Source organism: Rhinolophus hipposideros (assembly GCF_964194185.1).
Source record: "Rhinolophus hipposideros genome assembly, chromosome: 18".
Taxonomy (NCBI): domain Eukaryota; kingdom Metazoa; phylum Chordata; class Mammalia; order Chiroptera; family Rhinolophidae; genus Rhinolophus; species Rhinolophus hipposideros.
In genome coordinates, this window is record NC_138064.1 from 1224428 (window position 1) to 1243915 (window position 19488).

At 51.2% G+C, this 19488-nt stretch overlaps 1 protein-coding gene across 1 annotated transcript in view; it reads right to left on the bottom strand.

The window, feature by feature from the left end:
• Positions 1-19488, bottom strand: part of PKD1L1 (polycystin 1 like 1, transient receptor potential channel interacting) — a gene marked incomplete at its 5' end in the record, with an annotated part of 103905 nt that overhangs the window by 61761 nt on the left and 22656 nt on the right. The window contains 9 exons of the mRNA XM_081079376.1: positions 341-583; positions 1541-1753; positions 5011-5067; positions 5843-6038; positions 13805-13916; positions 15068-15188; positions 15771-15913; positions 17796-17873; positions 18837-19013. Coding sequence (XP_080935502.1) covers positions 341-583; positions 1541-1753; positions 5011-5067; positions 5843-6038; positions 13805-13916; positions 15068-15188; positions 15771-15913; positions 17796-17873; positions 18837-19013 — 1340 coding nt within the window. The remainder of the gene's footprint in view (positions 1-340; positions 584-1540; positions 1754-5010; positions 5068-5842; positions 6039-13804; positions 13917-15067; positions 15189-15770; positions 15914-17795; positions 17874-18836; positions 19014-19488) is intronic.

Sequence of the window (19488 nt, forward strand, 5' to 3'; positions counted from 1 at the left end):
GGGAGCACAGAGCTCCGTTTGCAGTACTCGGACTTAAGTTAATCAGTTTTAAAGTTTTTGAAAGTACTTTTATCTTTTAAACGCCCACACAGAAGACGTATCTGCTGAGTGCAGATAACCAGAGAGGTACAGGAGAATGAGGGACCGTGCCCCGCCCCCGGCCCTGCCGTACCCGTGGACCCACGGCGGTCTCTGGCTGATGGTGGGTCAGAGCGGCCCCACAGCCTGGACACAGGAACCCCTAGTTTTGCTGAGATTTTCTTCCAAGGGGAGTAGAAACAGCAGCACCGCTTGGAACTGAACAGCAGGTGACCAGCTGGTCATCAGAGGGCTGTAGTACCTGGTCAGGGGCGCGTCCCCAGGGGGAGGAGCCGTTCTTGGAGAGCATGAGCTGGCTAATGTAGCACGGGCTGTGTGTCTGCAGCCCAGGGGGACGTGGCCCGGCCAGGTCGGCAGGCAGGAGCGCCTGCACAGAGCCCAGGCTCTGCAGGACGTTCTGGGGGCCAGCGTGCCGCCTCGTGCTGAACTCCATCTGCCCGGCATGGACGTGGAGCTGGCGCCCGGTGCCCAAGAACAGGTGGCCCTGGAACGGCACACGGGGAGGGGGCGTTGGCGGTGTCTGGAGTGCAGGACGGGAGGGGCGAGCAGCCCGGCCTCTCTGCCCGAGCGAGGACTTTGGACAAGATGGCACTGCCAACACAATGACAGCCAACCGTGTGCTTTTGTTCTGACACGTCGCTCTGCGGCCGTTCACTCATTCTGTGCAGCTGCTGCACTTCCTGGGGCTCTCAGTCTGCCCCAAGCAGCCTGAGCATCATGACCGTTTCCACTGCACACGGACCTGGCAGTGACCTCGTGGGCGGGGCCGCAGGGCTCGGCGCACGGAGGACGCCAGCAGGGCAGCTTCTAATGCGTTAGTTGCTGTCACTAGGTTCAGACTGAGCGCTTATCTATTTTCCAGTTTTCCCAACATTACACCAACTGTCAGTGAAATAAACCAGCAGGTCCGGGCGGGAGGGAGGATACATGAGGGGAGAGGAGAGACAGAAGCTTCTAGAGAGCAGTGGCATTTCCCAAGGTGGAGAAACCCAATTAATCCCGGAGACAAATTCCCATCGTTACTGCAGGAGAAATAAACAAAGTAAAGTGGTGGGTTCTCTGTAGCAGTCACACATCTGCAGGGCAGCTTTTTACATTAATGCTGCTAGAAACCGTCTGCCTCGCTGCACTGCATTCCTCAAGCACAGAAGTATCCTGAGAAATGAAGGTTCTATGTCAAAACGTGTTCCCAGCATCCCAAATGGAAACCGACCGAAATAAGAGGATGGGACAGAACCAAAGTTTCACTTGGAACATTTCAATATTCCCATGAAACAATTAAAATTCAAACTGAAAATCTCCACATGTCAAACTATCACGCAGCATAAGAAACAGCACTCGGGAGCCAGGTGCTTCTGGGTTCTGGAAGGAACCACAGGCAGGATTCTGTCCTGGGAAGGGACGGCTGCATCGCTCCCATGGAGGAAACCGTGTGACTTACCAACAATACGTCCGAGATGACCTGAATCCCTTCCACATGCAGATGGTCCGCTTTCCTGGATGGTTCTCGGGCGGCCACCTCCAAGACCCCAGACACGAGAAGGACGAGCTCACGGGCCCGTCCCCTGTCCGCCACAAATGCCGCCGAGAGCGGGCTGGAGGCCAGCAGCGTTCGGATGTGCTTGAGGATGAGAGCTGCGCTCGCGAGGCTTAGCTACACAGAAACACGAGGCGTGCTCGTAAATATAACACTTCCTCTACGTGACGCGCACACTCCCACCTCTTCCGTTAGGGCTAAAAAGTGGAACTGCTGAACCAGGGCTGGAGAGAACGGAGCCACGTTCAGGTTTGGGCCAACCTTGTACGTAACAATTTGATCTCTGACGTCTGTTTCCTGACTCATAAAATGACCAGAGGAAGAAATGGTCTCTAACAGCCCTTTATGCTAAGACGCTCCTGCTCTGAACCCCAACAACCACTTCACAAATCCCTCCCGAACTGGCCCCACCTCCACCTTCTAGAGCTCTGTCGCTTCCTGACGCCCACAGCCATTCTGTCCTCCAGCCACAGAGACCCTTCCTGCTCCCAAGTAACCGAGGCCTTTGCCTGATGCCACATGCGTCTCCCCGCAGTGCCTTCACCCCGTCTTTGCTGGCAAAAGCCTACTTTGCGCTTTCTCCTTTCCTAAATTCGCAGTATGAACCATTTCAAACACACAAAAGCAGAGAGACTAGTAAGCACAGCGTTTGCCCACATTCACTGGCAGCGGGTTTTCTCCTGGGGCCCACGCAGCACTACGGGCGTGGGGGCAGTGAGTGGCGAGCACTTTTTTGTCCACAAACGCCGGCTGACGTGAACTCTGCAAACACACGCCCACATGCCACTGCCACATCCAACAGGGTCACGTGATCCTTTCCTCCTTGTCTTTGAAAATTGGCTTCAAAAGCCCCAACAGTGGCTGCGCTGGCAGGATCCTGTCACCCTCTTGTCCACTGACAGGACCTGACGGGTCTTCTTACGTCACCTATGTCACTTAGTGTCACTCGACAGAGCCTGAGGGACAGGACGGAACCCTCTGCTTCGTGCCTGGCTCCTGGCAATGGCTCAGCACGTGCACATCGAGAAATGAAAGCGAGCGGCCCCTCCCCGACGGTCGTGCTTAAGCAGTGCAGCTTAGGGACACTTCCTAAAAATCAAGCTCCTTCAGCAACAAGAAAGTCCAACTCCCTTGCAAATACTTTCAAACTACTATGACAGGCCCCGCACACGAGGTAACTCACCATCAAAAAAGACTCAAATGGAAAGAAGAATCTTTTGTCTAAATGAACACAAGTACTTGAAAGAACATACTGCGTTGAAGAAACAAACCTCAGTGTGGCTTCACACTGGCCATTTCTCAAGTGACATTTATCAGAAGTGGACACCATGTTCCGGTCCACCCCCCACTGTGAGCCGAGCGCTGCGGCCGACCACGGGGGACAGAAGCGTTTGGCTGCCACCAGGCTCATGGTCCTGACCTCATGCGGGGTCACCGCCCAGGTACCTGGAGTCCAGGTGTGGCCCGGGAACGCGAGTGGAGTGAGGCAACGTGATCGACACATGGGCACCCCCTCCGCTCCCCAGCTCAGGAAGCCAGATGGAGGGGCTGGGGGCCGACATGAAAGGAGCTGAGTCCCGACTGCCCACGGGACACCACCCACTGACCCACTGACCGCGGATGGCGGCACGTGTGTGAATGGGGACACGCCTGCTGGGAAAACCGCTGAGATCTCGGCTCACCTGCCGGAGCCACTGAGGTCACTTCACCTAATACAGGTGTGATCTGAGGAGGTAAGTCATCTCAGACAGACGTGCACCAAAGGTGGTAAGGGTTCTAACACTCGTGTGCAGCCTTGTCCCGGACGGAAGGGACTCTGCCTTCAGGACTCGGAAGGGTTGACAGAGAAGCTGGCCTTTGAGTCTCGGCTGGAGGAGCAAACGCTGTCCCCCAGGAGAAGAGGAGTGGGACCCTTCCAGGCTAAGGGACAATGTAGGAACATAAAAAACACGCGGTGACCGAACCCGGACGGCGCTACACGGGGAGACGTGAAAGGGGACGGGCAGAGAGGAAGGGGGGCCAGGGAAGTCCTGAATGACCCGCAGGAGAACGGACTTCGTCCTTGCGTGCTCAGGAGACATCAGTGTTTTAAAGCAAATGGGTGTCAAGGCCGCACGTGCTTTTGTGAAGAGCCCCTAGGATGGGCGGTGTTGCCAGGGGAAGCAAAGCCTTCCGAGCCAGGTTACAGAGAGAAAGTGCAGTCATACCACTCCTCTTGCTTTGCTGTAAAAGGACAGACGGGGGGAAGTGCAGACAGAGAAGTGTGGGGCCAGGACACAGCGAGGTCCCCCCAGTGAAGGAGAAGGCGGAGCCAGCAGTGCTGAGTCCCAGGCAGCTGTCCCCAGAGGACGTGCACTCCCACAGACGGTCCCTTCAGGGTCAGCGGAGCAGAGAGGGGGAATGGATGTGGCCGCACTGCGCTTTCCAGGCACTCGGACAGCAGCGGCTTCAGGGCTGACAGGGAGCTGGCAGCCACCTTTGGAAGCCTGAACATGCGTGAGTGACAGCACAGACCACTGCAAGGCAGCCCGCACGCTAGGACGTGTCCTGCTGTAAAGAGGGGCGCGGGGCTGAGGTGTCAGTGGGACATGGTGCAATCTCACCGCCGGGATTTGTCTAATAACTGAGACCCTAGCATTTGACGACCATCCAGCAGAGGGAAGAATGGAAAAGGCAGCTGGGAACCAAAGGCCACAACCAGATGAGGCGCAGTGGGGGCAGGCCCACCTCCTGCGGCCACATGGCCCGCACACCAGGGCACCCGTCACAGGGCTGACACGGCCCCGCACACCAGGGCACCCGTCACAGGGCTGACACGGCCCCCACACCAGGGCACCCATCACAGGGCTGACATGAGGGGTGAGAGGTGGCCCTGGATGAGATTCTAAACACACATAGGTGTGAGCCCTTGCTGGGAGTGGGGACATCCCCGCCAGGTGACAGAGGGTAGGCTGGCAGGGGCAGGGGTAGTCTGACTGCAGGTGGTGTGGAAGGGACTCTGCGCGTTCTGTCCCCATGTCCCCATGGGGAGAGCAGCCAGGATGTCAGTTGAAAAGGCGGGACGGTGCTGGAGCTCTGAGAACAGAGGGTGACGCTGGAAAACCCAGCTCATGGCTTAACAATAAACAGTCTCCCTCCGCAACATGTTTTGCTTGTGTTAACCCACTTCTACTTTGGGTTTCGACCTGTTGTATCAGAAAGCAGCTCTTCACCGATGACCAGAGAGTGCGATGCTATTCGAATGAATTCTCAGGGAAAGTCCCGTTTCCCATCTCAGTGACGAGATGGACCGTGCACAGTTTATTCCTCAAGAATGACCCAGGTCCCCATTATGCAAAAGGCAGGAAACGCACCTGGACGGAAGCAGTGCTCACCTGGTTAGGGAAGCCTGTGAGGTCCCGCAACATAAGGACAGAGCCCATCACTTCTTCCTGCGCAGGAGACACAGGCGAGCAGACGGAAAGAAAACAGCAGGAGAGGACGAGAAGTTAGCTTCTCAAGTTTAAAGCGTACGACTCAGTTGGCTTGTGCACAAATAGAGCAGACCCCACGTTTCTGAGCTAAGACACTGAGGGATACTGACATTCTTCGCAGAGACATCACCTTGGTTCCAAGTGTCTCCTGCCCCTGCAGCGTCTCTCCCCTGGGCCCCCACTGGCCACCTCCCCCCACCATTAGGAAAGTGACAGGAGCTGGGGATGGTGCTGAAGGAACTTTGAAAAAGGGTAAGAGAACAATGGAGTAAGAAAAAACATGACTTCAAATGCAAACATCATAATGACAACGAACAGGTATCGTCTGAGCTGTGACTGTGGGTGACAATCACAGGACAGGAGGGGCACACCTGCTGTGGTCTGGGACAATAGCCTTGGGGTATGTGGCCCCTGCCGTGAAGGTGGCAGTGTCATAAACCCAACTCTATAGTTACCAAGATAACGTCAGACTGGGTTTACAGAACTCTCACTCACGGAAACGTGGGCAGAATCAGCTGCGGTGACGAGTGGCTTTTGCCAGTCTCTCTTTAGTAAACCAGCAGTGGGTGAGAGGCCACAGCCATGAGTCAGAGCCTCGTTGGAGGGCCCACCTGGTCTCAGTCCTTGACTGCGTTTTGAACACACGACCGTTGGCCAGCGAGCCAACCAGTCTGCGTCCCCACTGTGTTGATGCACAGTGGGGCCACTGGCCTCACCCTGCTCTGGGCCGTACCTGGTCGTGGAAAGCTGGTCTGCAGACTGCAGAAATGAATGCGTCCTGTATTCGTGACCACTGGCCACATGAGGGACTTGCGTCCTCCTTAGCCCAACGGCTCAGCACCGTGGTGAGCACGGAGATGTAGTTCCTCATTTCGGTGTACCTCCCCATCAGCTGGAGGGTAGACAGGCTTTTCAGGCTGGAATTATATCTGAAGGAAGTACAAGAGTCACCAAGGTCATTGTAACCCACGGCAAGACGTTTCAGGCCGCCGGCCCAGAGCACTGGTATTTGCTACAGAAGTGCTTCTGTGGGTCAGGGCAGAGAGAGCACAACTCAAGGACGGGCTGGCTTGTGCAGACGGAGCTCTAGAAAGACAGTAAGGAGTAACATCCTATAAAATCCCTTTGTCACAACTGAAGAGGCACAGATGTGCAGACGGAGGAGAGCGTACAGAAACAGAACGCAGTGGTGACGCGGGCTGAAGGCCCGATAGGTGGGGTTGTGGGCGGCACCCAAAACCAACAACGGAGTGGGCGCCCACACCGGACGTGCAGGACACACCCTGACCAAGTGGGGTTTGTCCAGGAATAAGAGGGGCTCAAGTAGGAAAATCAGTCGGTGTGATACACCCTATTAATAGGCTAAGGGACACACCCACATGACCATCTCAACAGACCTAGCAAAAGCACTAACAGAGTCCAACTCCCATTCATGATAGAACAGCCTGAAATCCAGGAACACGAGGGAACGTCTTCAGCCCTGTAAAGGACAGCAGGTGGTAAGAACTGGATGCTGCCCCCTCGCCCCCGGGATTTCCACATTTCCACCTCTATGCAGCCCTGAGCTGGACGCTCTCACCAGGACAATTAAGCAAGAGAAAGAAATGAAAGGTACCCAGACTGGAAAGGAAGAAGTGAAACTCCTCTACTCACAGATGACATGACCTCATATTAGGTTGGTACAAAAGTAATTGTGGTTTAAAGGGTTAAAAATAATTGTAAAAAACCGCAATTACTTTTGCACCAACCTAATACATAGAAACCGTCTGGCACGTCCTCCAGATGCTAAGCACCAAGTTACCACGGACCCGCAGCCCCTCCTGGGGGTGCCAGGAGGACACGTCCACACCTATGCTCATAACAGCAAAGGAAGCCGCAGTGCCACCAACCGATGACGGGCAAACAACGTGTGGCACATGCAGAGCACAGCATTGGTCAGTGGCCCAAAGACCGAGCTCTGAATGGTACAGCAGGGTGAACCTCGAAACATGAAGTGAAGGAAGCTGTCACAGAAGAGCAGAGGGCACCACCCATTGGCGTAGGATGTCCGGAACGGGCACAACACGCAAGAAGGTGGATTAGTGAACGAAAAAAAAATGGCGGCGTGAGGTGAGCCTCTGTAACGCTCCCCTGGAAGTTACAACGAATCGGACAACAATAACTCCACAAAGGACTCCTTGCACAGCAGACAGGCAAGACGAAGAGGCCGACTACTGAATTCACCTCCAGGTGGGTGAATCGCGCGAGCGGGGGAGGAGGGAGAGGAGAAGTGCGGAGACGGAGCCGCGCGGGCGCAGGACGCAGACCTAGCTCAGTGCTCGGAGCCCGCTGCGCCCGGATCTTCCGCAACTGCGGGAGAGGGAAGGACTCGGACTGCTAGGGCTCCGCTTGCGGCCCGCAGGGCTGAGGGGGCAGCATACAAAACCGCTGAACCCAACGCTCGCTCACGGCAGACCTCGGAGCAAAGACTGAGGGAAGAGGGCTGAAATCGGTGGTTTAAGCCCTCACTGCCGAGCGGAGAACGGAAGCCTTAGGCACGGAGACTAGCCGCCCCCTCCCTACCCTCCCAGAGCTCGCCCCGCCCCCACCTGCCCGGTGCTAGAAGCGATAAAGTAGCAGTGTCGGATCAAAGGACAGAATATTTGCTGCTCTGAGAACTGTGGACCGCAGACACAGATTCGCAGCTCAACTAGTTCCGGCAAAGGGGAGGGAGCTGTGGAAGCAGGACTGGCTGTGGTGGTGGTCACCGCCATTGCTCTGGGCCACCTCTCACAACTCACCCCGCCCCTGGCCCCACCTATCTGGGCGGATCCCTGCAGGAGTAAACAGAACTGCTCAAACATACGGGCTCTGACTCTGGTGCAGAAAGAGCTTTGGAACTCCAAAAGCTCTTCGCATACCTATCAACCTGTTGCAGAAGACACTCCTGTAGATGTCTAGGAAGAGAAATAGTAAATCAGTGATTGCCATGAATAACCAAGGCAACAAGATAGCTCAGAAAGAAAGTGAAAAGTCTCCAGAAAAGGAACTTAGAGATATGGACCTTTGTGATTTAAATGACAGAGAATTCAAGATCGCAATTCTGAAAAAACTGAACGAGATGCAAGAAAACACAGAAAGGCAGTTTAATGAACTCAGAAACACAATCAAAGAACACCATGAGCATTTTACAAAAGAGATTGAAATCTTGAAAAAGAACCAAATAGAATTTCTGGAGATTAAGAACTCAATAGAAGAAATTAACAATAAAATATCCAGCTTAGGTAGTAGAGTTGACCAGATGGAGGAAAGAATCAGTGACATCGAAGATAGGAACCTGGAATTTACACAGAGGGAAGAAGAAAGAGACTTGAGACTTAAAAGAAATGAAAGAACTCTACAAGAACTTTCTGACTCCATCAGAAAGAGCAATATAAGAATAATGGGTATACCAGAAGGAGAAGAAAGAGGGAAGGGAACAGAGAATATATTCAAACAAATCGTCGATGAGAACTTCCCAAACTTGTGGACAGAACTGGATCCTCGAATCCAAGAAGCAAATAGAACACCTAATTACCTCAATCCCAACAGGCCTTCACCAAGGCACATTGTATTGAAGCTGTCTAAAATCAATGATAAAGAAAGAATCCTCAAGGCAGCCAGGGAAAAGAAGACGGTAACTTACAAAGGAAAGCCCATTAGATTATCATCAGATTTTTCAGCAGAAACTCTACAAGCTAGGAGGGAATGGAACCAAATATTCAAACTATTGAAAGAGAGAAATCATGAGCCAAGAATAATATATCCAGCAAAGATCTCCTTTAGATATGAAGGAGGAATAAAGACCTTTCCAGACATCCAGAAGCTGAGGGAATTTTCTAATACACGACCTGCACTACAAGAAATACTAAAGGAGGCTATTAGACCACCATCAACAGGGACAACTTGTGGCAACCGAAACATAAAAAGGGGGAGCGTAAAGGCCTGAACTGGAATATGGGAATAGAGAAAGTAAGCGTACTGAAGAAACTGGAATACTCTAAATATCAAACTTTCTTTTACATAAACTCAAGGGTAACCACTCAAAAAACATCCAAATCTGAAATATATACTGTAATAAAAGAAGAAACAGAGGGAAACATCATAGAATACTACCACACAGAAATAACAGACAACAACAAAAAGGCAAAGAAACAATGGAGACACAGCCTTACCAGAAAACTAAAGACAGAATGACAGGAAATCCTCACATATCAATAATCACCCTGAATGTAAATGGACTGAACTCACCAATAAAGAGACACAGAGTAGCAGATTGGATCAAAAAACTAAACCCAACCATATGCTGCCTACAAGAGACACATCTCAGCTACAAGGACAAGCATAGACTCAAAGTGAAAGGGTGGAAATTGACACTTCAAGCAAATGGTACCCAGAAAAAATCAGGTGTAGCCATAATGATTTCCGATGAAACAGACTTCAGGGTGAAAAAGATAACAAGAGACAAAGATGGACACTTCATAATGGTAAAGGGGACTATACAACAAGAAGACATAACAGTCATCAATATTTATGCCCCCAATCAGGGAGCACCGAAATATACCAAGCAACTACTAACAGAACTAAAGGGAGAAATTGACCAAAACACAATTATACTAGGGGACTTAAATACATCATTGACAGCTATGGATAGATCATCCAAACAGAAGATAAATAACGAAATCGCAGCCCTAAATGACACATTAGATGAATTGGACATAATTGACATATATAGAGCACTTCATCCTAAAACATCAGACTATACATTCTTTTCTAGTGTACATGGAACATTCTCAAGGATAGACCATATATTGGGACACAAAATCAGCCTCAGCAAATTTAAGAAGATTGAAATCATACCAAGCATATTCTCTGATCACAAAGCTTTGAAATTGGATATCAACTGCAAAAAGAAAGCAGGAAAAAACACAAATACATGGAGATTAAACAACATACTTTTTAAGAACGACTGGGTCAAAGAAGAAATTAGAGGAGAGATCAAAAGATACATAGAAACAAATGACAATGAAAATACATCCTACCAAAATTTTTGGGATGCCGCGAAAGCAGTTTTAAGAGGGAAATTTATATCATTACAGGCCTATCTCAAGAAACAAGAAAAATCCCAAATAAATAACCTCATGTTACACCTTAAAAAACTAGAAAAAGAAGAACAAGCGAAACCCAAGGTCAGCAGAAGAAAGGAAATAACAAAAATCAGAGCAGAACTAAATGAAATAGAGAACAAAAAGACAATAGAAAAAATTAATGTGACAAAAAGCTGGTTCTTTGAAAAGATTAACAAAATCGACAAACCCTTGGCTAGACTCACTAAGATAAAAAGAGAGAAGACACTAATTAACAAAATCAGAAATGAAAAAGGGGAAGTTATCACGGACACCACAGAAATACAAAGGATTATCCAAGAATACTATGAAGGACTATATGCCACCAAATTTAATAACTTAGAAGAAATGGACAAGTTCTTAGAAACATATAGCCTTCCAAGGCTGAATCATGAAGAACTGGAAAATCTTAACAGGCCGATCACCAGTAAGGAAATTGAATCAGTCATCAAAAACCTTCCCAAAATCAAAAGTCCTGGACCAGATGGCTTCACCAGTGAATTCTACCAAACCTTCAAAGAGGATCTAATACCAATCCTGCTCAAACTCTTCCAAAAAATTGAAGAAGAGTCAGTACTCCCTAACTCATTTTATGAGGCCAACATTACCCTGATACCAAAACCTGGTAAGGACAACACAAAAAAAGAAAACTACAGACCTATATCTCTGATGAATACAGATGCTAAAATCCTAAACAAAATTCTAGCAAATCGAATACAACAATGCATTAAAAAGATTATTCATCACGACCAAGTGGGGTTCATCCCCGGGGCACAAGGATGGTTCAACATTCGCAAATCCATCAATGTGATACATCACATAAACAAAATAAAGGACAAAAATCATATGATTCTATCAATTGATGCAGAAAAAGCATTTGATAAGATACAACATCCATTTATGATTAAAACACTTACTAAAATTGGGATAGAAGGAAAATACCTCAACATAATAAAGGCCATATACGACAAGCCCTCAGCTAATCTCATAATTAATGGTGAAAAGCTGAAGCCCTTTGCTCTACGTTCAGGAACACGACAAGGTTGTCCCCTATCACCTCTGCTTTTCAACATAGTGTTGGAAGTCCTCGCCAGAGCTATCAGGCAAGAGAAAGAAATAAAAGGCATCCAAATTGGGAATGAAGAAGTTAAATTGTCACTCTTTGCAGATGACATGATGCTATATATAGAAAACCCTAAAGACTCCACCAAAAAGCTATTAGAAACAATCAATGAATACAGTAAAGTTGCTGGCTACAAAATCAACGTACAAAAGTCCATTGCTTTCCTATATACCAACAATGAAATCTCAGAAAAAGAGATAGAAAAAACAATTCCTTTTGCAATTGCAGCAAAAAGAATAAAATACCTAGGAATAAACTTAACCAAGGATGTGAAGGATTTATATGCTGAAAACTATAAGACATTTTTGAAAGAAATTGAAGAAGACACAAAGAAATGGAAAGACATCCCGTGCTCATGGATTGGAAGAATCAACATAGTTAAAATGGCCATATTACCCAAAGCAATATACAGATTTAATGCAATCCCCATTAAAATCCCAATGGCATTTTTTAAAGAAATAGAACAAAAAATCATCAGATTTGTTTGGAACCACAAAAGACCCCGAATAGCCAAAGCAATATTAAAAAAAAAGAACAATACTGGAGGTATCACACTCCCTGATTTTTCCTTGTACTACAGGGCTACAATAATCAAAACAGCTTGGTATTGGCGGAAAAACAGACACATAGACCAATGGAATAGAATTGAAAACCCAGAGATAAAACCACATAAATATGGACAGATAATTTTTGACAAAGAAGCTAAAAACATACAATGGAGAAAAGACAGCCTCTTCAATAAATGGTGCTGGCAGAATTGGATAGCTACGTGCAAAAGAATGAAACTGGACTGCTATCTGTCACCATGTACCAAAATTAATTCAAAATGGATCAAAGACTTAAGCATAAGACCTGACACAATAAACTGCATTGAAGAAAACATAGGTACTAAACTTATGGACCTTGGGTTCAAAGAGCATTTTATGAATTTGACTCCAAAGGCAATGGAAGTAAAAACTAAATTAAACAAATGGGATTATATGAAACTGAAAAGCTTCTGCACAGCAAAAGAAACTATTGACAAAATAATGAGGCAACCAACTGAATGGGAGAAGATTTTCGCAAACAGTTCCTCTGATAAGGGGCTAATATCCAAAATATACAAGGAACTCATGAAACTCAACAACAAAAAAACAAACAACCCAATTGAAAAATGGACAGAGGACCTGAAGAGACATTTCTCCAAAGAGGATATACAAATGGCAAATAGACATGAAAAAATGCTCAACATCGCTAATCATCAGAGAAATGCAAATGAAAACTACAATGAGATATCACCTCACCCCAGTCAGAATGGCTTTCATCAACAAGACAAATAGTAACAAGTGTTGGAGAGGCTGTGGAGAAAAAGGAACTCTCATACACTGTTGGTGGGAATGCAGACTGGTGCAGCCGCTATGGAAGGCAGTGTGGAGGTTCCTCAAGAAATTACGAATAGAATTACCATATGACCCAGCAATCGCTCTCCTGGGTATCTACCCCAAAAATATAAAAGCATTTCTCTATAGAGACACGTGTACGCCAATGTTCATTGCAGCTTTTTTTACGGTGGCCAAGACATGGAAACAACCAAAATGTCCTTCGATAGATGAATGGATAAAGAAGTTGTGGTACATATACACATGGAATACTATTCGGCGTTAAGGAAAGATGATATAGGAGCATTTGTGACAACATGGATGGATCTCGAGAGAATAATGCTAAGTGAAACAAGTCAGGCAGAAAAAGCAGAGAACCCTATGATTTCACTGATATGTGGTATATAAACCAAAAAGAACAAGACAAACAAATGAGAAACAAAAACTCATAGACACAGACAATAATTTAGTGGTTACCAGAGGGTAAGGGGGTGGGGGGTGGGTGATGAGGGTAAAGGGGATCAAATATATGGTGATGGAAGGAGAACTGACTCTGGGTGGTGAACACACAATGGGATTTATAGACGATGTAATACAGAATTGTACACCTGAAATCTATGTAAATTTACTAACAATTGTCACCCCAATAAAATTAATTTAAAAAAAATAAATAAATAAATAAATAAATAAATTTAAAAAAAAAAAAAAAAAAGAAGGTGGATTAGTGGCAGCGGGGCTGCAAGGACGCGACTGGCTGCGAGAACCAGGTCTGGGGGACGACGGCAAAGCCCTCCAACTGGACTGACAACTCTGTGCGTGTGTGAAACCCACGGACCTGCACCCTAAATGGGCAGCTATGTGGCCTGTGACACCGCAGGGAAACTGTCAAAAGAGGAGTCGGCTTCACGGCCTTGGAACCCTGCACAGACCTCGGGGGTCTGAGTGAGGCCGCAGCGCCGGCCGCCTGCCGCTCTGCTCATCCCACTATTCACCCCACTTGTCAGCGAGTCAGCTGTCACCGGCTGTGGGACACAGGCCTGCCCCAGGTGGCCCTGGGCGGCCTTACTCACATGTCGTCATCCGGGCAGCGGTTCCCATGGAAACGTGGCAGCACGGTCACGGCCACAGCACACGGCTGCACCTGGGAGCCTTTGCCGTCTGTGATCTCAGTGGACACCAGGACTGGAAGGGAAGGCACATGGCAGAGGAGGGTCAGCCTGGGCAGCGGCTGCGATGACAGGGCTGAGGCCCTAGCCCTGGTCCTTTCACAGACGTGTGCCCCGTCCTGTGTGCTGCACGTCCCTGTGGGGAGGGGCCCCGCACGCCCCTGCAGGTGTGGGAACTGCCAGGCCTGAGTATAAGTCTCTTTCAGACCCAGCTCTCAGGACAGGGGTGCAGGTCCAACACCAACAAGTGGGGTAAGCGTCCATTTTGAGGGACATTTCCAGAAGGCAGAAGGCGGGTGTGATTTCAGTCTTGAACTTACAGACGCAGGCCTGTGACAACCACCCTCACGCCCCATGCTTATTGTGACACAGCAGACATGCCACCCTGGAGTGTGGGGTGTCCTACGATGAGGGGGGTTCTAATTCGGGTCAGGCGAGGCTTAGCTGGGCCTGAAGCAGAGGTGAGAGCTGAATAAATCGGTGCATGGACCAGCCCAGATTTCAGGCTAAAATAACCTCAGTAGACCATGCCAAGGAAATGTCTAGACCAGAGACTCTGGCCTTGCACGTCAGAATTATCCAGAAGTTGAAAACACACCCTCTGAGGCCCAGAGATTCATTTCACTGGTCTGGGTCCTACGGACCGAGCAAGATGCTTTCCTAACTGTGTGTTTCTAACATGCTCGCTCCATGGAAGCAGTTTCCAGGGGCTGGTTTGACCCGGCGGTCAGCAGGAGAAACTGAGGACACCAGTCACAGCTCAGTTTTCCTTCACCCCCACTTTCCTCCTGGTGGGAGCGCCATGACTTGGTCTATCCACAAATGCAAGGCCCACCAGGTACCACACGTCGTTAATAAATGAGGGACAGCTTAGTCTCAAATGTTCACGTATATGAAATGTTCTTTGGCATTTTATCATTCACACGGTATTTGTTATAATTTCGGATGTGAAAAGTTAATTTAGGTCTATTACTAACGCTCTTTCTGCACTAAGGAGCTGGCAGTCAACCAAACTAAACGGCACTGCACTTTACTACGATGAACGAGTAAGAACTGTATTTTCTAGATACACAGTTGTCACAGTTTTCAGTTTTTGGAAGCCGAGGGGGAGGGGTCTAGAAGCACAAGTGAGCAATGCCCGCGACCCACATCTGCTTGGCAACTCACCCTGATAACCGTCCACGGGGTCCCCGGCCGGCAGCACAAAGTAATACTGGGCATCTGTCCCGTGGTACAAAGTGCGTTTGGGCGCATTTCCTGTCTGGTAACTAAATTCATAGCGGAAATCCTACCACCCGTCCATGGAGAGCAAAACAGTAGTGCAGGTCAACAAAAGGAGTTGCACCCCAAGAACACCCACAGCCTTCGTGCCACCCAGGCTTGTTTGCAGACAGGCCGGGGCAGGTGACAGCTAAGGGACTGCAGTGCACACGGGGGTGCCCCCCCTTCTCCACGGAGCGTGGAGGGTGGCCCGTCCCTTGAAGTCACGTGCTCCCCGGCCTGGGACCTTCCCACAGTCACACAGACCGCGGGGCCCCCTCAGGGTGAAGGGGACAAGGCTGCACACTGGGGACACAGCAGACAGGAGACGGGACGGGGACACTCCTGGGAAACGTCTCGGCCTCAGGGCAGGGTGTGTGAGCCGGGCTGTGAGTGAGGGCCAGGGTCCTGGTGGGTTTCCCAGAGGGGCACCCTGGGCAGGACGTGGGACAGGAGCAGGTGGGGGTCCACCCCGCGGGGACAGGCGCAGGGCCTGGCAGCAAGGCCACCGCACTCCCACCTCCCAGCCCCAGGAGGCAGCCCTGCAGCCAGCACTTCCTGACAGCTGGCCACGCCGCCAGCCCTGCTGCTGCCTCGGACGCAGCCGTACCTGTGCCCCAGAGGAGCAGAAGACACTGAAGATGGTGTGTGCCTCGAGGCCACGGTGGGGCAGCACCTGGCAGGCCATGCCTTGTGGAGCTGGGTTGATGGCCAAGTACAGCTGAGCCTTCCCTAGAAAGCCGTGCTTTGAAGCTGCAGAGAGGACGACGTGGGGGTTACGCCAACAATGACCAGCTTAGAAAACGAGCCACGTGGTCCCCAGGTGTGGTCCCTAGACCAGCAGCACAGGCACCCCCTGGGAACTTGCTAGAACTGTGATTCCTGGGTCCATCCCAGACCTGCAGGACCAGAAAGTGGTGGGGGCAGCGGTCTGTGTCAGCATGCCCTCGGGGGCTCCGACGTACGCGGGGCCAAGGAGCACGCCACGCAGCGTCCAGGGATGTGACACTGGTCACTGACCCTCGCCCTGCGGGGAGGTCGCGGGACGAGACAGACCAGGCCCGTCCCCCTGGGGGGCCAGACAGCAACGTGGCCGGCAGCCACGCACGTCCAGCTGGAGACCCTGCAGAACACGGCCCTCGGACACCGACCTCCCGCAGGACGCGGCCTGCACTCTCCAAAAGCCTCGTCCACAGACACACATCCCCAGAGCTTAGCTGAGTTTGTAGCACTGATTCCATGTTTATTTGGCTTTGACGAACTGTGTTAACACCGTCAAGACTTTCCTTGTGGCCGCCGAGCATTCAACATCAGTGTTCTAAATAGACGTTCTTTAATACGCAAATCTGCTACTCCCCGGGCTTAGACACTGTTTTCCACTTTCTGCTCTTATGAATCACCCAATAATAACATTCTCCTACAGCATTTTTTTTCACTTTGATGTCTTTTCCTTGAGGTAAATTACAAGCGTGAGATACACACATTAACATGTTTAAAACCGTGGCACCGCTGCTGAGCCCTGGCTACGGTCCGGGGCCGGGGTGCTGTGTGCCAGAGACTGTCCCCATGCTATCTTGTTCAACGGTCACACCAACCACGGAAGAGGATCCTCCAGCAGCAGTCAGATCAGCGCATGGGGGCGGCAGGGAAGTCCTCCCAGCAGGAGGGGCACTGAGCGTCTTGGGGCGCGACTCCTGCTGGCTCAGGAAAGGCTCTGGGCTTGTCACAAGCCCCCTGAATCAACCACAGGGAAAACGGGGCCATGGAGGGGCTGGGGTGACAGGAGTGCCCGGGGCCAGTCCTCAGTCCCCCCAGTGCCGACGGTGACCCGTCTGAGTGGGTGTCCCGTCGTCCCTTGGACAAATCTCACAGGCAAGAGAGGCTTCTAGCCAAAGGGCTAAAGGCACGTGTGGAAACTGGGACCCAGGGTTTAGTGGGGGGGGTGGAGGACGTTCAACAGGACGTCAGCAGAGCCGGGAGTTCAAGACAAGACCTGGGGACCTGGCCGGGCCCCACCACCGCGTTTCCGACAGAAGTCGGCCTTGTGTGTTTCACTTGAGAGACAGGAGAGCCCGGAAATGGGCGACGGGCTTCAAGGAGCCAAACGTGCACATCCAACCAGGCCCATCTGCACGTACACACGGTGGAATCCTGTGCGTGTTACGTGGAACACAAAGCCTCTAGAAATGGGCAAAGTGTCTAGAAACTACCCAAAGGGAGATGTCAGACTGTGTCAAGGAAACGGCCGAGGGAACATGGACGCGTGCAGAGGGTAACACGTGGGTTTGCTGAAACAGCACCGGAAACACACAGCACTCGCTGGCTTCCAGGTACACGTGGGACCTGTCGACCACTCTGCCGGGGAGGAGTCTAGTTACGCTGTTGTCCCGGACAAACGAAATACATGTGTAACAGAGAGGCCAACTGCTCAGCCTGGACCCTGATCTGAACGCCACCCGACTGCACAGAGGAGTGGAAGCAGGGAAACACGGCGCACCTCCTCCCACCTCTGATACGTGACACCGGGAAAGTGGGGAAGCCTCAGGACACGCACAAGTGACTGCGATCGCCAGGAAAAACTGCACAGAACCCAAGCCCCCACCGTCCCCAAGCAGGTGGCGGCAGTGTCACCTACCCACAGAGGCTTGCAGGACGTACGTCTCTCCAGGGCTCAGTGAGTACGGCTTGATTGTCACTGTCTGTCCTGTGACCCCTATGGAAAAGGAGGGGCCACAGGGGCACAAGCATCAGGGGACTTGGAAGGAGAGCAGGTCAGACAAAGCCCTCTGCTCAGGTGCCGCCCTCGGTCCCGAGGTGGCAGTAAAACAGGTCAAGTTAGTCCTGCTTTTCCTACCTGCAAATGCCATTACCTGTGTTCTCCCCCTCGTTACAGAGCTCACAGCTCATTGCCGGGCTCCCCTGCCTCCCAGAAGCAACACAGCCCGGGCCAGTGACCCGGTCATACAGGCCACTCAGCAATGAGGGAACGCGGGGGAGACCTCCGCTTATGTATTTCTGAGTGGGTGGATCAGCGCAGGGTGACCTCCTGGTACGATAGAGCTATTTCAAAGCAACACCCAAGTGTCGGCAGGACGCACTTGTGAAGAATTTCTTGCATCTGGGTGACTGTTGACCCCTGGGGGCTGTGGCTTCCTCAGCACACAGAGGTGGACCCTGCGCTGCGTACCATGAAATGGGAGAGACCCAAAGGGCACGACGGGTGACCTGGACCAGGACGGCTCCCCATCACCAACATCACCTGGTCACAGTGTGACACACAGGGTTTCTGCAGAGGGGACAATCGTGTGTGACCACGAACTGGCTGGGAAATCAGCTCCTGCCACGGCTCTTAGGGGCAGCGGCACTGCACTCGGGGTGTGGGGTGACAGTGACACCAGGAAGGCACACAGGACGTGTGCACGGAGGACATGTGCACGGAGGTGTCGGCTCCGTGCTCGGCCCTGTGCCCGTGCCAGATGAGCAGTCCTCCCTTAGGCTGCAAACAGGGCCCCTGGTAGGCCGGCAAGAGCCTCAGCCTGTCATCCACAGAGGGACGAGCGCAGGTAGGAAAGGCACTGTTGTCCCAGTACTTCTCTAGGCAAAGGGGAAGGCACAGCAGAAACTGAGGGGCCAGGACCCAAACGCTGAGAAGCCAGGGTGAAGGGGGCGCTCGTACCAGATGTCGTGTAGCCCTGGAAAACAGCTCGGCCCACCAGGGCCTTGGGCCAGTCGACCAGGAGTGCAGGCCTGGCACCAGCAATGGGGATGAAGGGGCCCAGCAGGTTGTCCCCATCCCCGCGGCTCCCGTCAGCACTGGCACTGGCTCCTGATTCCTGCAGGTGGGTGTTGGTCCCTAGGAAGACGAACCAAGCCCGTGGACAGTTGGAAAAAGTCATAATGCTCTTCTTACAGGGTTAATGGAGAAGTTCAGGGGCTGGGCCCAAACCAGGTCAGTAGCAGTCACTATTCCTACTATGGCTGGACCCTGCTTCTCTGAAGTCCTCACCCCCTAAACACGGGCAGGAAAACGTCACCATCAGACGGCCGGTGGTGCAGCTGCATATTACTTCCTCCCCCCACCACACTGCCTTCTCCCTCCATCACACTCCCTCCTCCCTTCATCACACTCCTCCCTCCCTCCATTGTGCTCCCTCCTCCCTCCATCACACTCCTCCCTCCCTCCATCACACTCCCTCCTCCCTCCATCGTGCTCCCTCCTCCCTCCATCACACTCCCTCCTCCCTCCTTCGTGCTCCCTCCTCTCTCCATCACGCTCCTTCCTCCCTCCATTGTGCTCCCTCCTCCCTCCATCACACTCCTTCCTCCTT